General features: G+C 49.4%; 1 protein-coding gene across 1 annotated transcript; it reads right to left on the bottom strand.

Moving 5' to 3' along the window:
• Positions 1 to 9: 9 nt before the first annotated feature.
• On the bottom strand, positions 10 to 21830 carry CCDC92B (coiled-coil domain containing 92B). Its single transcript, XM_066263007.1, has 4 exons — positions 21642 to 21830; positions 11241 to 11393; positions 5331 to 5378; positions 10 to 596 (listed from the first exon to the last, which is right to left on the bottom strand). Exons 2-4 carry the CDS (start codon positions 11368 to 11370, stop codon positions 10 to 12), a joined length of 765 nt encoding a protein of 254 aa, XP_066119104.1. The 5' UTR covers positions 11371 to 11393; positions 21642 to 21830.
• Positions 21831 to 22420: the final 590 nt, after the last annotated feature.

The following is a 22420-nucleotide window of genomic DNA, read 5'->3' as shown; positions in this document are numbered from 1 at the left end:
GCCCCGTGCCTACTCCGGGGCACCAGGCGCACCGGGCGGACTGAGGGCCACCGGCGGGTCGGCTTGGTCCGGAGGCTCCAGGGGAGGTGGCTGGCGCGGGCTGCGGCCGCTGGACTGCGGAGGCCTCCGGGCGTAGAGGAAGAGCGCGGGGTCGGGCATGGGGTCGGCGTCGCCCAAGGAGCAGGGTGCACCGTCCCACGCGGCCCAGTCCCGGCCGGGGCCCTTGGCGGCGGCCTCCGCAGCGGGCGGGCGCCGGGCCCGCTGTGCGCGCCGGCGGAGCCGAGGCTCTGCAGCCGCGCCGGAGCCCGGGCGCGGCGCCTGCAGTCTCTGGCGCGCCGCGTGCAGCTGGCAGGAGAGGTATGCGGCCGCCTCCGTGTGCTTCTGCAGCTCGGTACCGAGCACGGTGGCGCGGTGGCTGCGGCGACGCAGCTGCTCCAGGAAGCGGCGCTCCTCCGCCCGCAGGCTGCAGCGCAGCGCGGACACCAGCGCCTCGCGTTGCTCCACCTCCCGCCGCAGCTCGGAGTTGGCCGCCGTCCGCGCCGCCAGCTGCGACTCCAGCGCACGGCACTTGCTCTCCAGCTCCTGGGACGCCGCCTCTGGAAAGGGGAAATAGAGAGGAGAGGTGATGGGACAGACAGTTCACCCCTCCTCCTAACAAAGCTCTGCGACCCCCTAGCTGCACGTACTGCCCCTCGCTCCCCACGGCCACATCGGCCTTCCTTTTTCTTCCTCGGGGCCTTTGCACCTATCCTATCCTTTGCTTGCCCTCGCCTCTTTTTCTTTCTTTTAGATTTTATTTATTGATTTTAGAGAGAGGGGAGAGAGAGAAGGCAGTGAGGAGCAGGAAGCATCAACTTATAGTAGTTGCTTCTGGTATGCGCCTTGACCGGGCAAGCCCCAGGTTTTGAACCGGTTACCTCAACATTCCAGACCCACGCTTTACCACTGCGCCACCACAGGTTAGGCCTCGCCTCTAATTCTTGAGGTTTCAGCTTAAATGCAAAACTTTCCCTGACCGTTTATTTGCCCCACAAATATTTGTTGAGCCCTTACTCTGTGGCATTGAGGCTATGGTGGATAAGAATACATTCTGTGTGTGTGTGTGTGTGTGTGTGTGTGTGTGTGTGTGTGACAGAGACAGAGAGAGGTACAGATAGAGACAGACAGACAGGAAGGGAGAAAGATGAGAAGCATCAATTCTTCGTTGCGGCTCTTTTTTCTTCTTAGTTGTTCATTGATTGCTTTCTCATATATGCCTTGATGGGGGGGGCTACAGACCAAATGACCCCTTGCTCAAGCCAGCGACCTTGGCCTCATGCCAGCAACTTTTGGGCTCAAGCCAGTGACCATAGGGTCATGTCTATGATCCCACGCTCAAGCCACTGACCCCGCGCTCAAGTGGGTGACGTCGGGGTCTTGATCCTAGGTCCTCTGCATCCCAGTCTGACGCTCCATCCACTGTGCCACTGCCTGGTCAGGCAAGAACACATTCTTTTTTTTTTTTTTTTTTTAGATTTTTAAATTAATTTTAGAAAGAGGAGTCAGAGAGAGAGAGAGAGAGAGAGAGAGAGAGAGAAGGGGGGAGGAGCAGAAAGCATCAACTCCCATATGTGCCTTGACTATGCAAGCCCGGGGTTTTGAACCGGCAACCTCAGCATTCCAGGTCAATGTTTTACCCACTGTGCCACCACAGGTTGAGCATAAGAACACATTCTTAATGAAGTTATAGCAAGCATAGTGGGAGATGTATAGAGTATAGGATATAATGACAAATAAAGGTGAGATTCACATGTGCCAATGCCATTGACTAACAGGAGAATGTGACCTAGTCAGGGAAGGCTTCTCAGCAGAAGAGCGACTTGGGCTGGAATCTGAAGGATGGACAGTAGTTAAGTAGTGAAGCCAGGAAAGGAAGGTGTTTGGGACAAAGGAAGGAGAGACATGCCAAAGCAAGGGATGGGAAGGACTGGAAATATGGGTAGGAAAGGGGAGTCAGTGTGCCAGAACCTTGTTTCACAGAGAAAGAGTTTAAAACATTTTATAATTTTTTCTTTACCTGTTTGTTGTTTGTCTTTGTCCACTGCACTGGGTTTCTTTATTTGGGGGGGCGGGGATGAGAGGAGGGGATATAGACAGACTCCCGCACGTGCCCCCACCAGGATCCACCCTGCCGATGCTCCATTACCGAGCTATTTTAAGTGTCTGAGGCTGTTGCAGCTCCCAGAGAACCATCCTCAGCACCTGGGGCCACACTTGAACCACTGGCTGTGGGAGTGGAAGAGGAAGAGAAGTGGGAGAGGGAGTAGGGGGAGAAGCAGATGGTCGCTTGTCCTGTGTAATGTGTGCCCTGACCCAGAATCAAACTGAAGATGTCCATATGCCAGGCCAACACTCTGCTGAGCCACTGGCCAGGGCTGCACTGGGTTTCAACCCGAGATACTACACTGGAACCGTCCAGAGAGCTCTAAAAGTTTCCCAGGCCCTACTGAAGAATAGCTGGATCCAATTCTCTGGGATTGAACCTGGGAACTGGCACTGCTTGAATCTTTCCTGTTGATTTTTTTTTAAGTGTGAGGAGGGGAGATAAAAAGACTCCTGCATATGCCTCAACCGGGATTCACCTGGGAACCCCTTCTGGGGCTGGTGCACTCTCTGCCCATCGGGTACATGCTTGCAACTGAGTCATTGTTAGTGCCTGAGGTGGAGGCTTTATGGAGCCATCCTCAGTGCCTAGGGCCAACATGCTTGAATTAATTGAGCCATGGCTGAGGGAGGAGAAGAGAGAATAAGAGAGAAAAGGGAGGAGGAAAATGAAAGAAGCAGATGGTCACTTTTCCTGTGTGCTCTGACTAGGAATCAAATCCAGGACTTCCACACACCAGGCTGATGTTCTACCACTGAGCAAACCAGCCAGGGCCCTTCCCAGTTGATTTAAATGGACCCTCAGAGTTGAGGACCCCTGCTTCCTGGATTATTAGCTCCATTTCAGCAGGAACAGTATCCTGGGATTGGCACATGTGAGTGAGGGTAGAGACATAGGTACTTGAAACATGACAAAAAGTAGGTAAAAGGTGACTCTGGATGGATATGAAAAGCACTTAGTGATTTTCACAGAGGACAAAGAGCTCTCAAGCCCACTGAGAGAGAAGATAAAACCCAGGACACTGGGGCAGAGCCTTGAGTCCAGATGACCCCAACAGCCTTTTCAGAGTAAGTATAGCAGGTAGGATGAAAGCTGCTGTTGTCACAGAACTGTCTTTACTGCCTCCAACTACCTAAGCGCCAAGAGGTTGCCCGTAGTTGCTAAAGAGGCGGGCAGAATTTCTTCAAGCCTATAAGTATTTAGATCTTTATGCACACACACCCAAAGCAATTTTAATTTTTAAAATTTTATTTATTCATTTTAGAGAGGAGAGAAAGAGACAGAGAGAGAGAAGGGGGGAGGAGCTGGAAGCATCAACTCCCATATGTGCCTTGACCAGGCAAGCCCAGGGTTTTGAGCCAGCGACCTCAGCATTTCCAGGTTGACGCTTTATCCACTGCGCCACCCCAGGTCAGGCAACCCAAAGCAATTAAAAAAAAATATTTTATTTATTCATTTCAGAGAGGGGAGAGAGAGGAGGGGGGAGGAGCAGGAAGTCTCGACTCCCATATGTACCTTGATCAGGCAAGCCCAGGGTTTTGAACCGGTGACCTCAGCATTCCAGGTCAACACTTTATCCACTGTGCCACCACAGGTCAGGCCACCCAAAGCAATTTGAAGGGTTCCTAACATTTTTCCTTAAATTTCCATCTTTCCCACCCCTAACTCTTGGTCATATAGCTCTTTTATTTATTTATTTATTTTTAATTTTATTTTATTTATTCATTTTTAGAGAGGAGAGAGACAGAGGAGAGAGAGACAGAGAGAGAGAAGGGGGGAGGAGCTGGAAGCATCAACTCCCATATGTGCCTTGACCAGGCAGGCCCAGGGTTTCGAACCGGCGACCTCAGCATTTCCAGGTCGACGCTTTATCCACTGCGCCACCACAGGTCAGGCCTCATATAGCTCTTAATCGATAAGCAGCACAACATGACAGAGAGTCCATTCTTAAATCTCTCCTGGCTCAGAAAGACTATTTTTGGCCCTGCCTGGGTAGCTCAGTTGGTTAGAGTGTCCTCCTGATACTCCAAGGTTGCAGGTTCAATCCCTAGTCAGGGCACAAGAATCAACTAGTAAATGCATAAATAAGTGGAACAACAAATCAATGTTTCTCTCTCTCTAAAAGCAATCAATAGCCTGACCTATGGTGGCGCAGTGGATAAAGCGTTGACCTGGAACACTGAGGTCGCTGGTTCGAAACCTTGGGCTTGCCTGGTCAAGGTACATATGGGAGGAGTTGATGCTTCCTGCTCCTCCCCCCTTCTCTCTCTCTCTCTCTCTCTCTCTCCTCTCTAAAATGAATAAATTTAAAAAAAAAGCTTAAAAGCAATCAATAAAATTCTTTATAACTTTAAAAAATAAAAAAGTTTTATTTCTGGTAAAAATAATAACATAAAATTTACCATCCTGGTCGATGCTTCCTGCTCCTCCCCCCTTCTCTCTCTCTCTCCTCTCTAAAATGAATAAAATCTTTAGGAAAAAAAAAAACCTTGGCCTTTAAAAAGAAAAAAAGAAAAAGTTTTAGCATCTTATCAATTTTTAAGTGTACAGTTTGGTAGCATTAAGTATACTCACAATGTTGTGCAACAGCTTGCTAGAACACTTTTATATTGCAGAACTGAAACTCTGTACCCACTGAAGACTATCTCCTACCTCACCTGCCATTTTACGGGTGAAGTAATAATCTGTAAATAATATCTTTTAGTGGAATTGTTACATTGGCAAGAAGTTATGCTTTTGTAACATGAAGGATTTGCTAATATACATGTATCTCTTTTCCCTTCTAGGCTAAGTTCCTTGAAATCAAGGACCCCATGTTGTCATCGTGTTGCATCTTGGAGGATATGGACACTAGTGGTGGGAATCACTTGTGCAAGGACAGGAAGGATTGGGGAGGTAAGTCAGAGAGAGGACTAAGCTTAGCCAGGTGGACCTTCTGCACACCATCTCCTATCTGCTTCCATCTTCCTATTTTCTCCAGGAACATGGGTATAGGGCACTACGGATGGTGGTGCAGGCTGTTCACTGTACAAGGTCATACACCTGACTGGGCAGGGGGCTGACATCCGGCACTATGCTCAAGAAGCTGAGCAGTGGCTGTCCCCAAGTCTGGGGTCCTACTAACTGGTGGGGAAAGGTGACATGTTGGGCTACCATGGTACTTCCCAACCAATCACCCTCCTCTTACCTTGCTGGTGAGATTGGGCCTCTCTCATCTCCAGGTCATGGGTCAGTTCTGAGGGAAGAGAAAAAAGGCAGTTGTGTGTGTGTGTGATCAGGGAATTATGGCTTAGTAAAAGTGGCAATAAAGATCCTTAAAACCATCCAGATCACCCCCATACCCATTTTACTACAGCCCAGCATGGGGGAGAGATGAAGACAGGTGCCAAGGCGCATCCTGAGCCTAATCTGCCTAATTCTAAGCCCAGACATTTTTCCAGCACAAGCTTTGTGGCTTAGATTTGAGTGTTAGTTCAACCCGTGGTGGGAGTAAGGATCCTGGCTTGCTTTCAGGGCTGGGCGAGTATTTGCTCCTTCCCAGCAGAGATGTACACATATTTAACATGCCAACCAATCAGAGTTGGTCTGAAGGACCCCCCCCATCCCCGACCCCCCACTTCACGGGGCACAGACCCTTTAGTGATTAGTTGGTGGATCTAGGAAGGCTGGAATGTCCTGGGCTGCTTGGGGTCACTGGAGGGGAACTCAGGGTAGTGGCTATTTACCAATAGGACACGTGCATTTCACTATTTTCACAACCAGTACTGACTGCTGTGTCAATGTTATTTTTTGAACTTCAGCCCTGCCCCTTTCCCAGCCGGTTTACCTTGCTTCAAGTGGAGGGGATTGGGGGCTCCAAGGAGGACAGCGCCACCTGGTGATGAAAAGCCTGCAGGGCTCTTGGCACTGTCTGTGGCTTGGTGCTGAGGGGCGGGACTGGCAAAGAACCCGCCAAGGGCGCTAGTGCAGAAGCAGTTTCCTCCCGGGCATTTGCAGCCCAGGGACACCTCTCTGCCTGTCTGTCTTCCCAGCCCCATTCCTTACAGCCCAGAAAGCTCTAACCCTCAGCCAGCTTAGTTTGATCATTTTTCTGGCCTTACCCCTACTCCTCCAACTCCACCAGTAGCCAGGAAAGGAGCAAAAGTAGTTGGGGAAACTGGGAGCCACAGCTGCCTGCGTGAGGGGACCTACTCAGGAGTGCCTTTGTGTACCCGGGTGCCCAGAGGGAGAAGGTGTGAGCCTGGGGGTAGGAGAAGGTAACGCATCTCTGGGACCGCCACTGCGATGGCACCTACAGAGGCAGTCTGGGGGTCCTCTGCCTGCTCCTACTCTCCGCTCTCACCCAGCTCTTCTAGACACCAGGGACTTTGCTGGAGGTGCCTCCCCAGGGGAGGCCAGCTGTTGCTAGGAGACAGAGAGATGGGGTGACTGGGCTTTTGCTGTGACCTGAGCCTGAACCATCTACTGGGGGCCCCCCGGGAGGACTCTGATGCCTCCACCCACAGGGATTCCTGGGGCCAACTTGACCTCTCCTCCGAGGTCCTGCATTGCAGCTCAAGGTAACCTGGAGTAGGTTCAGGTATGTAGCCCAGGGACTTTGGCTCTGCTACTAACTCCCTGTGGACTGGTTTCTCCTTGGCCCTTAACCACAGGAGTTGGGGGAGGGAAAATGAATCTCAGCTGGGCCCTACTCATCCATCCATCAAAACTCCCTGTTCATCTTTCAGTGCGAATTCCCTCAGTTTAGATGAGCACGCTGTGAGGTCAGATACACTGTGACCTTGGACCAGTGACAGTGCCTCTCTAAGCCTCAGTTTTCTCATCTGCAAAATTGGGACAAACTTGCTGCTGCCTTACATAGGGCTGTTGTTGAGAATAAATGCGAGAAAGAAACAGGGGTTCAGTCCAGGGCTGAGCCAGTGCTGAAACACGGGGACAGTCCTTGTGGTCATCCACCTAACCTGGCTCCCAGAACCTCTCCAGCCCTTCATTCCGAGTCTTGACCTCTTTTTGGCAGGCTCTCCCAGCCCCCTGCCCCTTGGCCCCTCCTCTCTCCCACCCCTGTGCAGCCTCTGGCTTCCTCTTGAATCTCCTTAAAAAACAAAACAGGCCTGACCAGGCGGTGGTGGTGGCTTAGTGGATAGAGCGTCGGACAGGGACCTGGAGGACCCAGGTTTGAAACGCAGAGGTTGCCAGCTTGAGCGCGGGCTCACCAGCTTGAGACCAAGGTCTCTGGCTAGAGCAAGGAATCACTCGGTCTGCTGTAGCCCCCACCCCCCACCCCCAAGGCACATATGAGAAAGCAATCAATGAGAAATTAAGGTGTCGCAACAAAGAATTGATGCTTCTCATCTCTTTCCCTTCCTGTCTGTCCCTTCTTCAGTCTCTCTCTGTCTCTGTCACAAAAAAACAAACAAAAACAATAATCTCTCTTGTTCTGCTCTCTTCTCCTCACTCCCCCACCCCTTGGAGGGAGGGTCTTATTCAGTTATTTCAGCCCCAAGAGTGGCTGGTTTTTATATCGTAAATCAATAACCTAGCGGCTGCAAGCCCATACACATCTGAGAAGGGTGTTGGGGCCAAGGTCCTCTGTTCCTGCCTATCATACTTTCTTCGGATCCTGGTCTGTGTCCTGAGTAGAAGGATGTTGGGCAAACAAGAGTGTTAGACTTGCTCGCTTGTACTTTACCAAATTGATGCATGAGCACAGGGCAGCACCATGTTTGTGTAGTCTATGTAAAGGCTGCAGGTGCTTGCCCTCAGGGCACAGACTTTAGATTATGCATTGCCCGCTGCCATTGGGAGGGGCCATTTTTTTGTTTGCAGGAGAAAAGGTCCCCTCAACCCAGCCTGTTTGCTCATCAGCTCTGAGAGAGGGAAGTGACTCTCCCTGCCTGCTTGCTCCTCCACTGTTAGAGACTCTAATACAGGGGTCCCCAAACTTTTTACACAGGGGGCCAGTTCACTGTCCCTCAGACCATTGGAGGACTGGACTATAAAAAAAAACTATGAACAAATCCCTATGCACATTGCACATATCTTATTTTAAAATAAAAAAACAAAACGGGAACAAATACAATATTTAAAATAAAGAACAAGTAAATTTAAATTAACAAACTGACCAGTATTTCAATGGGAATTGCTCCTCTCACTGACCACCAATGAAAGAGGTGCCCCTTCCGGAAGTGCAGCGGGGGGCCGGATAAATGGCCTCAGGGGGCCGCATACGGCCCGCGGGCCGTAGTTTGGGGACCCCTGCTCTAATAAATGGAATGGGCCACAATTTTCTGGCTCCACAGTTCCTTTACCGTCTGCCCAAATCCAATGTGAACCTGCATGGCCACGGCCACTGGCCTTACAAAGGATCCAGGTCTTTAGAATTAGGGCAAAACAGTCCCTGGTCGGTTTGTTCAATGGATAGAGCATTGGCTCGGCATGCAGACGTCCCGGCTTCGATCCCAGGTCAGGGCACACAAGACAAGTGACCATCTGCTTCTCTTCCCCTCCCTCTCCCCCTTCTCTGTCTCTTCCCCTCTCACAGCCAGTGGCTCGGTTGGTCCGAGCATTGGCCTCAGGCCCCAGATGGGGGTTGCCAGGTGGATCCCAGTTGGGGTGCATGTAGGAACCTGTCTATCTCCCCTTTTCTCCCTTAAAAAAAAGAATTAGGGCAAAACAAAAAGAAATTAGAGGAGGAGCTATAGAAACTTAGGTGTTAGGTTTGGGTTCAGGGCTCCTTTAAACTCAAAGCCCCTTTAAACTCTAATTCCCCTCACCCAGCCTCCCACTAGGGCAACTTCTTCATTAAGCATCTCCCTCACCCAACCTCCCCCTCCCCTTAAGCAACTCCCCCCCACCCTGGGAAGGTTCTGGGAAGTGTCCTTGGGACAAGGCCATCGGGAGGTGCCTGAGAGTTGGGAAAGGGAGAGACAGACTGTGACCAAGGCCACAAAGCAGGATATGCTAATCTGAGCATGTCCAGGTATATCCAACCCCATGCCAGCAGATGCCTGCAGCAACCCCTATATCAGACGCCCCCTTCCTGCATCTCTCTGTGATGCCACTAGAGTCTCAGCCTGTCTGTTTTGCAAATGCATAAACTTCTTATAAAGCTCATCAGGCCCTCCTTCAGCTGGCCTAACATTAGGGTTTGCTCATCTCAATTTTCCTATAATATTATTGCAATGAAACAGTGGCATCGGGAAGGGGTGAGTCAGTACGGGGTTGACTCTGCTGCCACGCAGGCTTTGTGGGGAGATCTCAGGGAGCCTGGCCTTGGACCGTGTCAGCTGAACCTGCACACGGAGTGGGAGGAGGCTGTGGGGGCTGAGGGTCAGGAGGACTGGTTCTTCCTGCCAAAGTGAGAAGCCAGGCAGGTTGTTCAAATGCTCTGGGCCTCAGTTTCCCCCTAGGGAATAGACAGCCTCCCATGAGCAGGCGCTAGAAGGGAGAGAGAAGTCTGACCTTCTTGGAGAGAGAATGTGCAGAAAGCTTAGAGGCACAAAGGGCTGAGAATCTGATGATCTGGGTTCTAATCCTAGTTCTGCTATTAACATATTGTGGGACTCTTCCTCTCTCGAGGGCTCAGTTTACCTTCTTGCACAATGAGGAGGTTGGGCTGTCCCCGCTGAGACCTTCTGTGAATCACTGGCTCTACAACCTGCACTTGGAGACTTGGCCTGGGTAAGCACTTGGCCCAGAGCCAGGCCTCCGAGAGGGCCAGGCAGGCAGGCAGGCAAGGCCTGAGATCCAAGAGGAAGGTCAGGCCTGGGATTTAACTTTGTCTCTGCTGCCTTCCCCTGTCCTGCTCACAAGTCCAGTTGGTTGCAAAGTGCTTTCCTTCCATCTGCTTCCCACTGGTCCTCCCCTGCCCACCCCCTTTCATCTCTCCTCTGGACCATTTCATCAGCCCCGTCACTACTTACTCTCCTTGCTGCCTTTTCCCACCAAGTCATCTTCCATACAACTGCCAGGTTGACTTTCATAATGTGGCATGGTGCTGCTCAAAAACCTTACGTGGCTCCCTGCTCCCCAGGAGGACAGGCCAGACTTCTTGGTTGTCCGGGTATGTGTCAGATCTTCCATGATCTAGCTCCAGCCATATTTCTCACCAGCCTCCTTTATGCTCAGCTTTATGCATCAAATAGAACTTTTCCTAAGCTTTGGTCTCCTATGTATGGACACTGCCGTGCTGTTCCTTTCCCTGGGAATGCTTTCCTCATCCCCCAATACCTCAGCATGTCTAAATCTTACTCAGCCTTGAGCGAGTGGAAATGCTTGCCTCCTCTGGAGAGCCTGGATGCCTGCTCTCCTCCATCATCTGTGCCTCAACTGGACATGAGCCTGCCCATGAACTCCCATCAGTCCTCCCTCTTTATTTTCTGTATACTTTAGCATTCTCCCTGTGTGTATGTGTCTCCTCAACTAGACTGAAGGCTTCTTGGAGCGTGGAGGTACTTGATGAACACTTATTAGAAAGGGACAGGAAATTTCCAGGAACAGTGCCCAGGTTTCCCTCTGCTACCCAACCAGAACCCTTTGCGCTGAAACTCACCTCCCCAAGACTCAGCTTCCTCACTTAGAAAAACTGGTGATGGTCTGACCAGGTGGTGGTGGTGCAGCGGACAGAGTGTCAACCTGGGACGCTGAGGACCCAGGTTCGAAACCCCGAGGTCACTGGCTTGAGCATGAACTCACCAGCTTGAGCACGGGGTCGCCAGCTTGAGCGTGGGACCATAGACAAGACCCCACAGTTCCTGGCTTGAGCCCAAGGTCGCTGGATTGAGCAAGCGGTTGCTGGCTCAGCTGGAGCCCTCCCCCCCGGTCAAGGAACATATGAGAAAGCAATCAATGAACAACTAAGGGGCCACAACTATAAGTTGAAGCTTCTCATCTCTCTCATCTCTCTCTCTTCCTGTCTGTCTATCTCTGTCTCTCTCTTGCTAAAAAAAAAAAAGAAAAGAAAAGTAAAACAGGTGATGTACACTCACCTGGCAGGATTGTTGTGAAGCTTGAGAGACACTCCATCAGACACAATGACTCTGATGCAGACAGTTGCCCCTGCCCCTGCCCCCGCCCCCGCCATCCCTCTTGGCCTCACCTGAACATCGTTTCTGCAGCCTCAGGATTTCCAGGTGCAGGTCTCGCAGCAGGGCCATCTGCTCTTTTTTCAGGAAGCTGATGTGGCGTTGCACGCTCTGGATCTGATGCTCTAGGGACACGATATCCATGGCAACCCAGGCCTGGGCCTCACCTGGGGAGGATGACAAGGTGAGCCCACATCTTCTGGGCCCATCTGCCCTGCCCAACCTCAGATACCTCACAGTCTCCTCCAATCTGGGGTTTCATTGCCACCAGGTAGACGATTCTGCTACTACGATCATTTCCCCTGTATTTACTCACCAAAGCCTCATACACCACTGGGGGCGTTGACAGGGAAGTATAATTATTCCCATTGAACTGGTGAAGAACCAGAGGCCCAGAGGGAAGTGGCTTCCTTCCCCTGCCCCATGGTCTCCTCTACTTCTCAGAGAGGAAAATCAATGGAGCAGCAAAGTCAGTAAAGAGAAATGGTTCTAGCCTGCTTCTTAAACAGCTGTGTGACTTTGGGCAAGCCCTCTCCCTCTCGACTCTTGGTTTTCTCATGGCCAAACTGAATTGTACAGTAGCAGAATCTGAGGTCTCTTCCAGCTCTACCATTCCAGCTCATGGTGACCATCACCTGGCAGGCAGCAGGATGGTTCTGAGCACACCCTTACCCAGTTCAACTCCATTTTTCTGACTTAATCTGAAGCCAGGGCTCTGCCCTCATCCATGTCATGGTGGTGGAAGATCTCATGAATGTTTTACTAACACTGACTTTGTGGGCTGAAGGCAGGTGGAAGAGTCACTTTTTAAGAGAGGGATGGGAGAGAGTGCTAAGGAGACCCATGTGGTGAATCTACAGTGGAATTTAAGACACTGATGGGAAGGGGAGATCTGCATCCCTGAATCCTAATGATGCCTGGCCTTTCAGCTCTCCCTCTTCCGGCCCCACCCCTTTCGCAATGAGCCTTTTCTGTGGTGATGAGCTTCCTGGAAGAGCAGAGGCAGAGGGGAGTGGAGGCCCAGAGCTCTGGAGCCCAGGACTTGGAGCTCATGCCTTCTCTGCCAGAGACTCCCTAAGCTTTTGAAGGACCTGTCCCCTCCTGTCCCAGGAATTCCCTGGGCAGTGGAGTGGGAGGCCAGTTGATGGATGGCTCTGTTCAGCAAATAGTCCCCTCTAGTCTGGCTTCTATGTATGTCTCTGCAAATCCAGATTTTTATTCGTAGGGTCACACCAAGCAGGTTCACTGAAGACCTTCACGTTCATGGGCTTCTCCTTCTGAGCTCCCTTCCCTCCTACCCTCCTGACCCACTGGTCCAACCAAATAGGCCTTTCATTTCAGTAGAGGATGGCCCTTTGACCTGTGAGAATCACTGGTTATACTTACTGATCATCTACTACTATGTTTAAACAACTTTATCCACATTATCTTACTAAGACTACTCCCATTTCACAGACTTGGACTCAGAGCTGAAGTGACTTATGCCAGTTCATGTGGTAAATGGTGACAGACCCAATTCTCCAACCAAATCTTCTGAATTCAAAGAAGCTTCCCAATGTTTACACTGAGGACAATCTTGGGTTTGAATTCTGGGTCTTTCAGTTAACTGCTGTGTGACTTTGGCAAGAAAGTTAACCTCTCTGAATCTTTTTTTTCCCTTGTCTGTAAAATGGGGCTACTAATAGTATGAGTGAGGATTAAATGAGATAAAAAAGGGTAGAGCACTTATGACAGGACCAGATGCTACATCCCTTCTCATCTCTGTTAAATGTGTGAGTAGGTTAATCCCTGTCTTGATTTGCTCATCTCTTCATCATTCATTCAGTGAGTGACTACTGCTAGCTGCTGTGCTGGGGACAGGCAGCACTGATGAAAAAAAATCCTTGCTCTCATGGAGCTCACAGGGCTAAGGGGGGAGAATCAATCAAACAAAAAATGCATCACACAAATAATAATACAAGTAAGTTCACAATTACAGTTTGTGGTAGGTAACATGAAAGAAACCTACAATTAATATGGAAAAATATAAAGTGAGACCTATTTTAGATTTGGGGTCAGAGGAAGTCTCTTTGAGGAAGTGATTTTAGGCCGAGAACCTCATGGCAGACAGAATTCTGAGAAGGTCCCCAGGATTCCCAGTCCCTGGTGGTCACAGTCTCCTATATTATCCCCTCCCCTTGGGTGTGGCTGGGACTGTGAACATGACAGATTTCACTCCTGTGATTAGGTTTATGACAGAAGTGAAGGGATTGTGCAGGTGTAATTAAGGTCTCCCCAATCAGTTGCTTTTCAGTTAATCAAAAGAGAGATTATTCTGGGCAGGCCAGTTCAAAGGGCCCTTCTTGAAGGAAGAGATTTGAAGCCTGAGAGGAATTCTGCTGCTGGCCTTGGCAAGTAAGCTGCGTTGCTGTGATAGCACCTGAAAGAGGCCTCTAGGAACTGTGGAGGGTTCCTAGGTGACAGCTAGCAAGACCATGGCGCTTCCTTCAGTCCTACACCCACAAGAAAGTAAATTCTACTAACAACCTAAGGCAGGGGTCAGGAACCTATGGCTTGTGAGCCAGATGTGGCTCTTTTGATGGCAGCATCTGGCTGGCAGACAAATCTTTAATAGAAAAAAGATAACGCTAAAAATATAAAACATTCTCATGTATTACAATCCATTCACTTCCTACCGCTCATGTTCATGGTTGCGGGTGGCTGGAGCCAATCACAGCTGTCCTCCGGAACACCAAATGTTTATTGGATAACGCGTAAGGTACACAGGTCGTTGTATGGCTCTCACGGAATTACATTTTAAAATATGTGGCGTTCATGGCTCTCTCAGCCAAAAAGGTTCCCAACCCCTGACCTAAGGGATCTTGGAAGTGGATCTCTCACTAGCTGAGCCCGCAGATGAGGATGCAGCTAGTCTTGATTTGAGCCTTGTGAGATCCTGAGCAGAAGACCCAGGTAAAAAGTGCCAGGCTCCTGATCCTTGGAGACTGTGAGAAGCTACATTTATGTTGTTGTAAGCTACTTAGTTTGTAATTTGCTATGCAGCAACAGAAAAGTAATACAGATTTGAAGGAGGTGCAGGAGTTAGAAGACTACTGGAAAGTAACCCAAACAGGAACAGCATTTGTGAAGGCCCAGAGGTAGGATAATGACAGCTGACATTTACTGAGCACTTACTATGTGCCAAGCCCTATGTGCTAAGAGCTTCACATAGTCTTTTTGAGAAACACTGACATTGCCAACTGCTGATGAAGGCTAATGTGTAAGGTACGGGGGAAGGGTTATAGGAAGTGAGGTTAGCAAGGGAGGGATCACACAGGGTCTTGTTATCTATGTTAAAAATTTTGGATTAACACTAAGTGAACTAGGAAGTTATTAAAAGATTTCAGGCAGCGGGAGAATGCCCCCCCTTTTTAAAAGATTTTATTTATTCATTTGGGGGGAGGCAGGGAGCATCAACTCCCATATGTGCCGTGACCAGCCAAGCCCAGGGTCTTGAACCAGCAACCTCCGTGTTCCAGATCAATGCTTTATCCACTGCGCCACCACAGGTCAAGTCATGTTATGCATTTTTAAAAGGTCACTGTGGTTGCTTTAGGAAGGGCAGATTAGAGGGGGCAAAGTGGACTTGGGGACATCAGTGTGGAGAATGCAGCAGTGGTCCAGGTGAGAGATGATGGACGCCTGGACCAGATAATGGAGGTGGAGATGGAGAGAAGTTCCAGGTGTATTTAGGGGGTAGAATTGGCAGGACATGGGGACGAATTGGGTTAGGTCAGCAGTTTTCAACCTTTTTCATCTCGTGGCACACCAAAAAATATATTTTTGTCAATTTTACAAAAAAAAAATTGATATAATTTTGATTTGTTCACATCACACGGCTATTGTTGTCTTGGCTGTAGTCATTGTTTTGGTAAGGTATTGTATGTTTTAAAAATTTTTGCAGCCTGACCTGTGGTGGCACAGTGCATAAAGCCTTGACCTGGAACACTGAGGTCGCCGGTTCAAAACCCCAGGCTTGCCTGGTCAAGGCACATATGGGAGTTGATGCTTCCTGCTCCTCCCCCCTTGTATCTCCCTTCTCTCTCGCTTTCTCTCACATCTCTCAAATGAATGAATAAAATTAAAAAAAAAATTCTTGCAGCACACTAGTTGAAAATAGTTGTATTAGGTCATGATGGGGAGGAGGATGTCCAGGGTGTTTACAATGCTCTAGCCTGGGCAACTCCAGCATGAAGGCACATTTGTTGGATTTTCCCCACTTCCTCATCTTTCATATCTAATCACTCCTAAGGTGATCTTGTCCAATCTCATGGCTGTAAATTCTATTTTTTAAAATGTTTTGTTTTTGAGATTTTATTTATTGATTTTTAGAGAGAGAAGAGAGAGAAAGGAAGGAGGAGGAGCGGGAAGCATCACCGTGCAGTAGTTACTTCTCGTGTGTGCCTTGACTGGGCAAATCCGGGGTTTCAAAGCAGCAATTTCAACATTCCAGGTCGACGCTCTATCCACTGTGCCACCACAGGTCAGGCTGTAAATTCTATTTATATGTTGGCTGGTTAACTAACTCTCCCCCAAACACTCAATCGACTACCTCTGTCACTCTCACTCGACTGACGCCCATTTGGATGTCTAATAAGTCCCTCAGACTTGTAAGTACCAGTACTAGACTCTTGTAATCAACTCCTACAAACCTGCTTTCGCCTACTGTTCACCATCTTGATGAACAGCACTGCTATTTGTCTCTTCACTCGGTTGCCCAGGACAAATGATTAGGAGTCATATTTTATTCCTTTCTTTGTATTCTATAGCCAATCCATCTGCAAATCCCATTGGCTCTAACTTCAAAAAACATCCTAAATCCAATCAGTTCTCGCTTGACCGGTGGTGGCACAGTGGATAGAACATCATTGACCTGGGACGCCAAGGACCCAGGTTTGAAACCCCAAAGTCGCTGGCTTGAGCATTGGCTCATCTGGCTTGAGCTAGGGGTCACTGGCTCAGTTGGAGCCCCTCAGTCAAGGTACGTATGAGAAGCAATCAATGAACAACTAAAGTGACACAACTATGAGTTGATGCTTCTCATCTCTCTCCCTTTCTGTCTGTCGCTAAAAAAAAAAAAAAAAAAAAAAAAAGCCCAACTGGTTCTCACAATGGCGACACTGTGTTTCTCTAGTCCCGGTCACTACCATCCCTGTGGAGTTCCACTGCAGTAGCCTTCTAACTGGCTTCTCGCTTCCACTCTTGCCCTTGTTTTCTCGAAATGCAGCAGCCACAGTTCTTTTAGCAAATCAGGTCACCCACTCCCTCACTCACAACCCTCCAATTGTTTCCTGTCACACTTAAAGTCAAATCCAAAGTTCTCACTAGACCCTACACAATCACCCCTGGCTCTGTTTACCCTGATCTCCTACCATTCTCCCATTGTGGGCTCCATTACAGCCACTCTGGCCTCCTTGGTGTTTCCTGAACATGCCAAGCACACCTTTGCTTCAAGGACCTTGTGTGTGCTGTCCCCTCTGCCAGGAATGCCCTTTGCCAAGATGCTCTTATGACCCATCTCTCTCTTGATTCAGGACTCTGTTCAAATGTCAAATAACGAGGATCCTTCTCTGATTATCTGATTTAAAATAGAACTCTCTGGCCCTGGCCAGATAGCTCACTTGGTTAGAGCATCATCCTAAAGTGCAGAGGTTGCTAGTTTGATCCCAGTCAGGGCACATAAGGAACAGATCGATGTTCCTGTCTCTCCTTCTCTTTCCCTTCCTCTCTCACTAAAATCAATAAATAAAAATGAAAAAAAAAATAGACCCCTCTGTCACTCTCTACTCTCTCTTTTTTAATATTTATTTTATTGATTTTAGGGAGGGTGAGGGAAAGATCAGGATAGAGAAACATCTGTTCCCGATGTGCCCTGACTGGAGATCGAACCGGCAACCTCTGTGCTTTGGGACGAAGCTCTAACAATCGAGCTATCTGGCCAGGGCTCCACTCTCTTAATTGGCATTGTTTTTCTTCCATGAATTTATCACCACATGCATATATTACATTTTCGTTTGTTGTCTGTTTCCCTGCCAGATTGTTGGCAACACAAGATGGATTATTTTGTTCCCTAGTACCTAGAACAGAATCTGGCAAATAGGAGATACTCTGTAAATATCTGTAGAATGCACAAGTGAGTGAATTTGTGGAGCCGAGGTGAGCTGATGTGGAGGGTCTTACCGAGAAGGTAAGATCCAGCCCGAGACATGTTAAATTTGACAAACTCAAGAGACCTCAGCCAAGGAGAAATAGATGTCAAGCAGGCAGTTGAATAAACTGGTGCATTACTCTATCTGTGCTTTTGTCTATCTATGTCAGGATGTGTGGGCCTGTGTATCTGTACGTCTGAGCCTGTGCCCATGCCTCAAGGAGTGCATGTATGTGGACATGCATGTGTGTGTGTTTGGGGGGTTGTGTCTCTTGAACCTATGTGTCTGCTGTGTATGCAACTGGAGGTTGGTGTGTGGGCTTGTGCTTATGATGAAGGGAGAATGTCTGCTCCCAGCTGCTGAAATGCAAATGTTTCAGAAGAGTCAAAGCCCTTTCCACACAGCCCTGGATGGAGACTGGACCCTGGCCACAGGGATAGACCGAGCCAACCAGCTGTTTCTATGCCTTCCCACAAGGATCTGAGTATTTGCTTCCAAGTAGGCAGGCTGCTCTTCTCAGGGCAGAAATTTGGGTCACAAAAGATCTTGTCAAATATTTTCTTTTTTTTTAAGTGAGAGAGACAGAGACAGAGAGAAGTACAGACAGACAGGAAGGGAGAGAGATGAGAAGCATCAATTCTTTGTTGCAGCACCTTAGTTGTTCATTGAATGCTTTCTCATATGTGACTTGACCAGGAGCTACAGCAGACCGAGTGACCCCTTGCTCAAGCCAGCGACCTTGGACTTCAAGACAGTGACCTTTGGGCTCCAGCCAGTGACCATAGGGTCATGTCTATGATCCCACGCTCTAGCCAGTGACCCCATGCTCAAGCTGATGAGGCCATGCGCAAGCCGGCGACCTTGGGTTTTGAATCTGGGTCCTCAGCATCCCAGGCCGATGCTCTACCCATTGTACCACTATCTGGTCAGGCGGCAAATATTCTTTCTTAGACATTATTATTTGGTCTGTTTGGAGGAGAGTGGGAGGAGTGGGAAGGGGGATCCAGGGACAACACAGATCTGTGTGTGTGTGGCTGGGGAGTCACATGTACTTTGGAAGACCCAACCTAGAAAAATGTCAGATTTTCACATAGAAATGCAGACCTCATGTCTGAGGACAAGGTTCAGGCCAGCAGCAGCAGCCAAGGAGTAAGACTATCAGCTCCATCTTCTCCCCACACTGAACCTCAGATACCCAACCTCACAGGTTAAAATGAGCTTGGTCCTTCACCTCTGTCTACTGTCCCGACTACATCAGGAACTGCATTGTTTTGGCTGTCCACCTTCTTCCAATGCTCCTACTTCTTTAATTTCCCAACTCGATGAAAAATGTTCATTTCAAAGAGCTGTCACAGTGGATAGAGTGTCAACCTGGGGTGCTGAGGACCCAGATTCGAAACTCCAAGGTCACTGGCTTGAGTCCAAAGGTTGCTGGTTTGATGCCCAAGCTTGCTGGTTTGAATGCGAGATTCCTGGCTCAGCAGGGTTCACAATTTATAGAGTTAATTCCAAGTACTTTTGACATGCCTCTCATCTGTCTGAAAGAAAGTTATAGGAGCATTTGAGATCTTGCTTCCCTGGTATGTCATCTGTTTGGCTCAAATAAACTCATAAAAAAGAAAGTTAAAATATTTTTGCCTTTTGGAAAGTTGGTAAGGGGAGCCTTCTGTGTTCAAATCTCCAACCATAGACAAAATATCCATGCAGGAACCCTCTGATCCTGGCACAATTCTGACTCTCTACGGCCTGAGCTCCTGATCCCTGACAAACACTTCACTTCCTGCTCCTCTCTTTGGAGCTTCTAGGTACCACTCTCCTACCCAGCTATCTTCCTACAAGTGATTGGGAAAAATAGAAAATTGTGGTCCTCTCCCTTCTCCATTTCTTATAGTTCTTTGGATTGGAAGAACCACAGAAAATACAGAATCAGAGCACTCGGCTCTGAAGGCCCTTCAGCATCATTTCAATCAGTGATTTTTGAACTTGCTCCACAGAGCCCCAGAGTTCTGCAGGGTGGTCTCAGATATTGCCAGAAGGGTTAGGGAAAAGGGCAGGGCTCTGAGGCTTTGCTGTTTTTGCCCCTTTTATATGACGGGCTTGTGTAGACAAATTCATTAGAGAAAAGGCTTCTGCTAACCAAAAGTTTGAGAACCACTTCCTTTGGGTGGCTACTTCTCCTCCCTTAGTCTGCTCAATGTCCCTGAGCCCCTGCTGCCCCCATCCCTCAGGCAGATGTAGTGCCTGGGAGAGGAACCAGAGCTCAAGCCTCTTGTTTTCTGCTTTCACGGAGTTTGCGATGTCTACCACCTTTCACCTTTGGTTGCTACTCTTGTCCCAGTTTCTGTTTCATTCTTAGTAGTATTTCTTTTCTCTCTGGGACTGAAAATATTTATTCAGTCATTCAATACTCAAATTTTGTTAAAAGTCTTTAAGTATGCCTTCTTGTTTCCAGGAGAATGTTAAACTTATTTTTATCATTCCAATTGCCAGGGGAGGTATATTAGATAGGCCAGTCATGGTAATAAATGAACAAATAAATGAAGTAAAATGTTCTTTACTTTTCTTAGTTGTTATTCCTCTTAACTCCCTGACTCTGAGAGCTGGGGTAGGAGAGAAAGCAGGAACTCAAAAAATCTTTCTCAGACATGGATGCACAAGTAATAATACTTATAATAATTATCACTGCACAGGCATTAATATAATAATAACAAAAATAAATGGTTGGCACGATTTTTAGCACTTTAATATATATTTACTCATTTATTGCCTGACCTATGGTGGCACAGTGGATAAAGCATAGACCTGGAACGCTGAGGTCGCCAATTCGAAACCCTGAGCTTGCCTGGTCAAGGCACTATGGGATTTGATGCTTCCTGCTCCTTCACCCTTCTCTCTCTCTCCTCTAAAAATGAATAAATAAAATCTAAAACAAACAAACAAACAAAAAAAAACCCCACTCATTTATCTTCATAATAGCCCTACATCGATATCCACTTCAGAAGCTCAGAGGGGTTAAGTAGTTTGCCCAATATACACGACTGATAGTGCCTGGCAACTAGGAGCATGCCACTGGGCGCGCACCCTGGCCTTTAACACCCTTTACTATCTAAAAGCAGCCAACACATGCAGTTTGATCCTCTCCTCTTGTGGATTCTACCTCTTGCTGCTCTCACAACAAACTCTCCTCATACCCATGAACATCCCTCATTTACTATTCCTCCCACCCTACCTCTGCCTTAAGGATGCTACCTTGCTCAAATTCAGGAAATCTTCCCTGATATGCACCAATCTGAAATGACTCTTCTGCCACTGTGTTCCCCAAGCATTCCACCATTTATCACTTTCATGCGTGTTTGTGTGTGTGGCTTCTACTCTAAACAGTAAGCTTCCCGAGGGCAAGACTTTGTCTCCAGGAATTTTTTGCATGGAACAGGAACACAAGGAATGTTGGGGAAACAGGGAGAATGAGTTGAGTGTTATTGGCAATCACCAGGGCAAGTAAGTGCATGTATTAAAAAATAATTACTCCAAAAAAAAAAGAATAATTACTCCCCTTGTCCCCAAGTCCTTGGCTCTCCTGTGGATTTGAGTTGGGAACAAGAAGTCAGCTTTTGACAAATATCTGAGACTCTCCGTAAGGTGGGGTCAGCTGGCTGGTGGTAGAGGCACATTCTCTAGGGATCTTGTGGTCCTCTTCACTCCAGGGCCCTCCTCTTCCAATACCCCTAAGTTATGGTTCCCCCTTCTACTGAAGATCCCAGTACCCCCAACCTCAGCAAAGCAGTGGATCCAGGAACACGAGACTGGGATGTAGGGGAAACTGGAGCTTCCACCGCCTTCAGTCTTGATGTTCTGCCCTGATTACCCCTCCAATATGACTCCCAGAGAAGGGGGGGGCATAAGACTAAGGAGGTTGGCGAAGAGAGGTACCAGGGAAGGCAGGGAAAGGCGGGCAGAAAGAAAGATATGTGTCCTGGGAGGTGGCAAGAGGTGGCGGTGGCCTGACCTCGGCTGCTCTCGACTCTCCGCCAGGGCTGGAAGGGCCCACGTCTGGGCGGTGGAGGACAACTTCTACCAGCAGCCCGCAGGTCCTGTCTGCCCCCTGCGCGCTGCGGTGCCCAGCCCCACGCCAGCCCTCCCGGGGGAGCTGGAGCTCAAGCCGCGCTGCTCCCGAACAGGGGCCACCTCGGCTCCCTCCCCACCGCCCCGTGCCCACCGGCCTCCTACCTTCAGGACCCGAGGGAGCGACAGGCCAGGGGAGTCCTGGGTCTGCCGGCCGGGCGGGGGAGGAGCTCTGCTTCCCCAAGCTAGCTGCTCCCGGGGTTCCGCAGCGCCCGCCCTGGCTGCGGCGCCATCAGCTGCCTCGAAGCTGCGGGGCGGCGGGGCCGGAGCTCCAGGGGTACTCCGGGGTGCCGAGGGGGGATCCGGGGCGGCCTCCAGGCGTAAACACCCAGCAACGTGACCGGAACTGGCGAACAAGACGTAGGGGGGAGCTGAGGGGGCGGGAGAGATAAGGGTGGGGAGGGACCTGGGACTGGCGGGGAGGGGCCGTGGGCGGGGCTGGGGGGAAGGGAGGCTGCCGGTGCATGGTCGGGGGAGGGGAGGGGAAACCCTGGAGCCGGGTCTAAGGACCCCGGAGGGCCACCCAACTCGCGGAGCTGGCTTTGGCGGGGAGCTGGAAGGGAAACCTGGGGAACCCGTCTGTCACTTGGCGAGCAAGCGCGAAAGGGAGGATCAGTACCGCGGACAGCGCCCGGACTGTCAGACAGCAATCCGCTTGTCCCCTCTGCCCGCCCCCTGGCATAGGAAACACAGACAGCGCCCCCATTGGCTCAGGGAAGAGTTGGGTAGGTGGTAAGCTGACCAGGGGTCAGGAAACCAACACTGTGCCTAGTAGTTGGCAGCAAAGTTGCCCCAGAGCTTTTACTAGCTGTATGACCTTGAGCGAATCACAGCACCTCCCTGGGCCCCAGTTGATAAGACATCCTCTTTCCTTCTATGTGAAG

Source organism: Saccopteryx bilineata, chromosome 2, assembly GCF_036850765.1.
Source record: "Saccopteryx bilineata isolate mSacBil1 chromosome 2, mSacBil1_pri_phased_curated, whole genome shotgun sequence".
NCBI classification, from domain to species: Eukaryota; Metazoa; Chordata; class Mammalia; order Chiroptera; family Emballonuridae; genus Saccopteryx; species Saccopteryx bilineata.
Note: the sequence above shows the minus strand (reverse complement) of the source record. Positions and strands in the feature narration are given on the sequence as shown.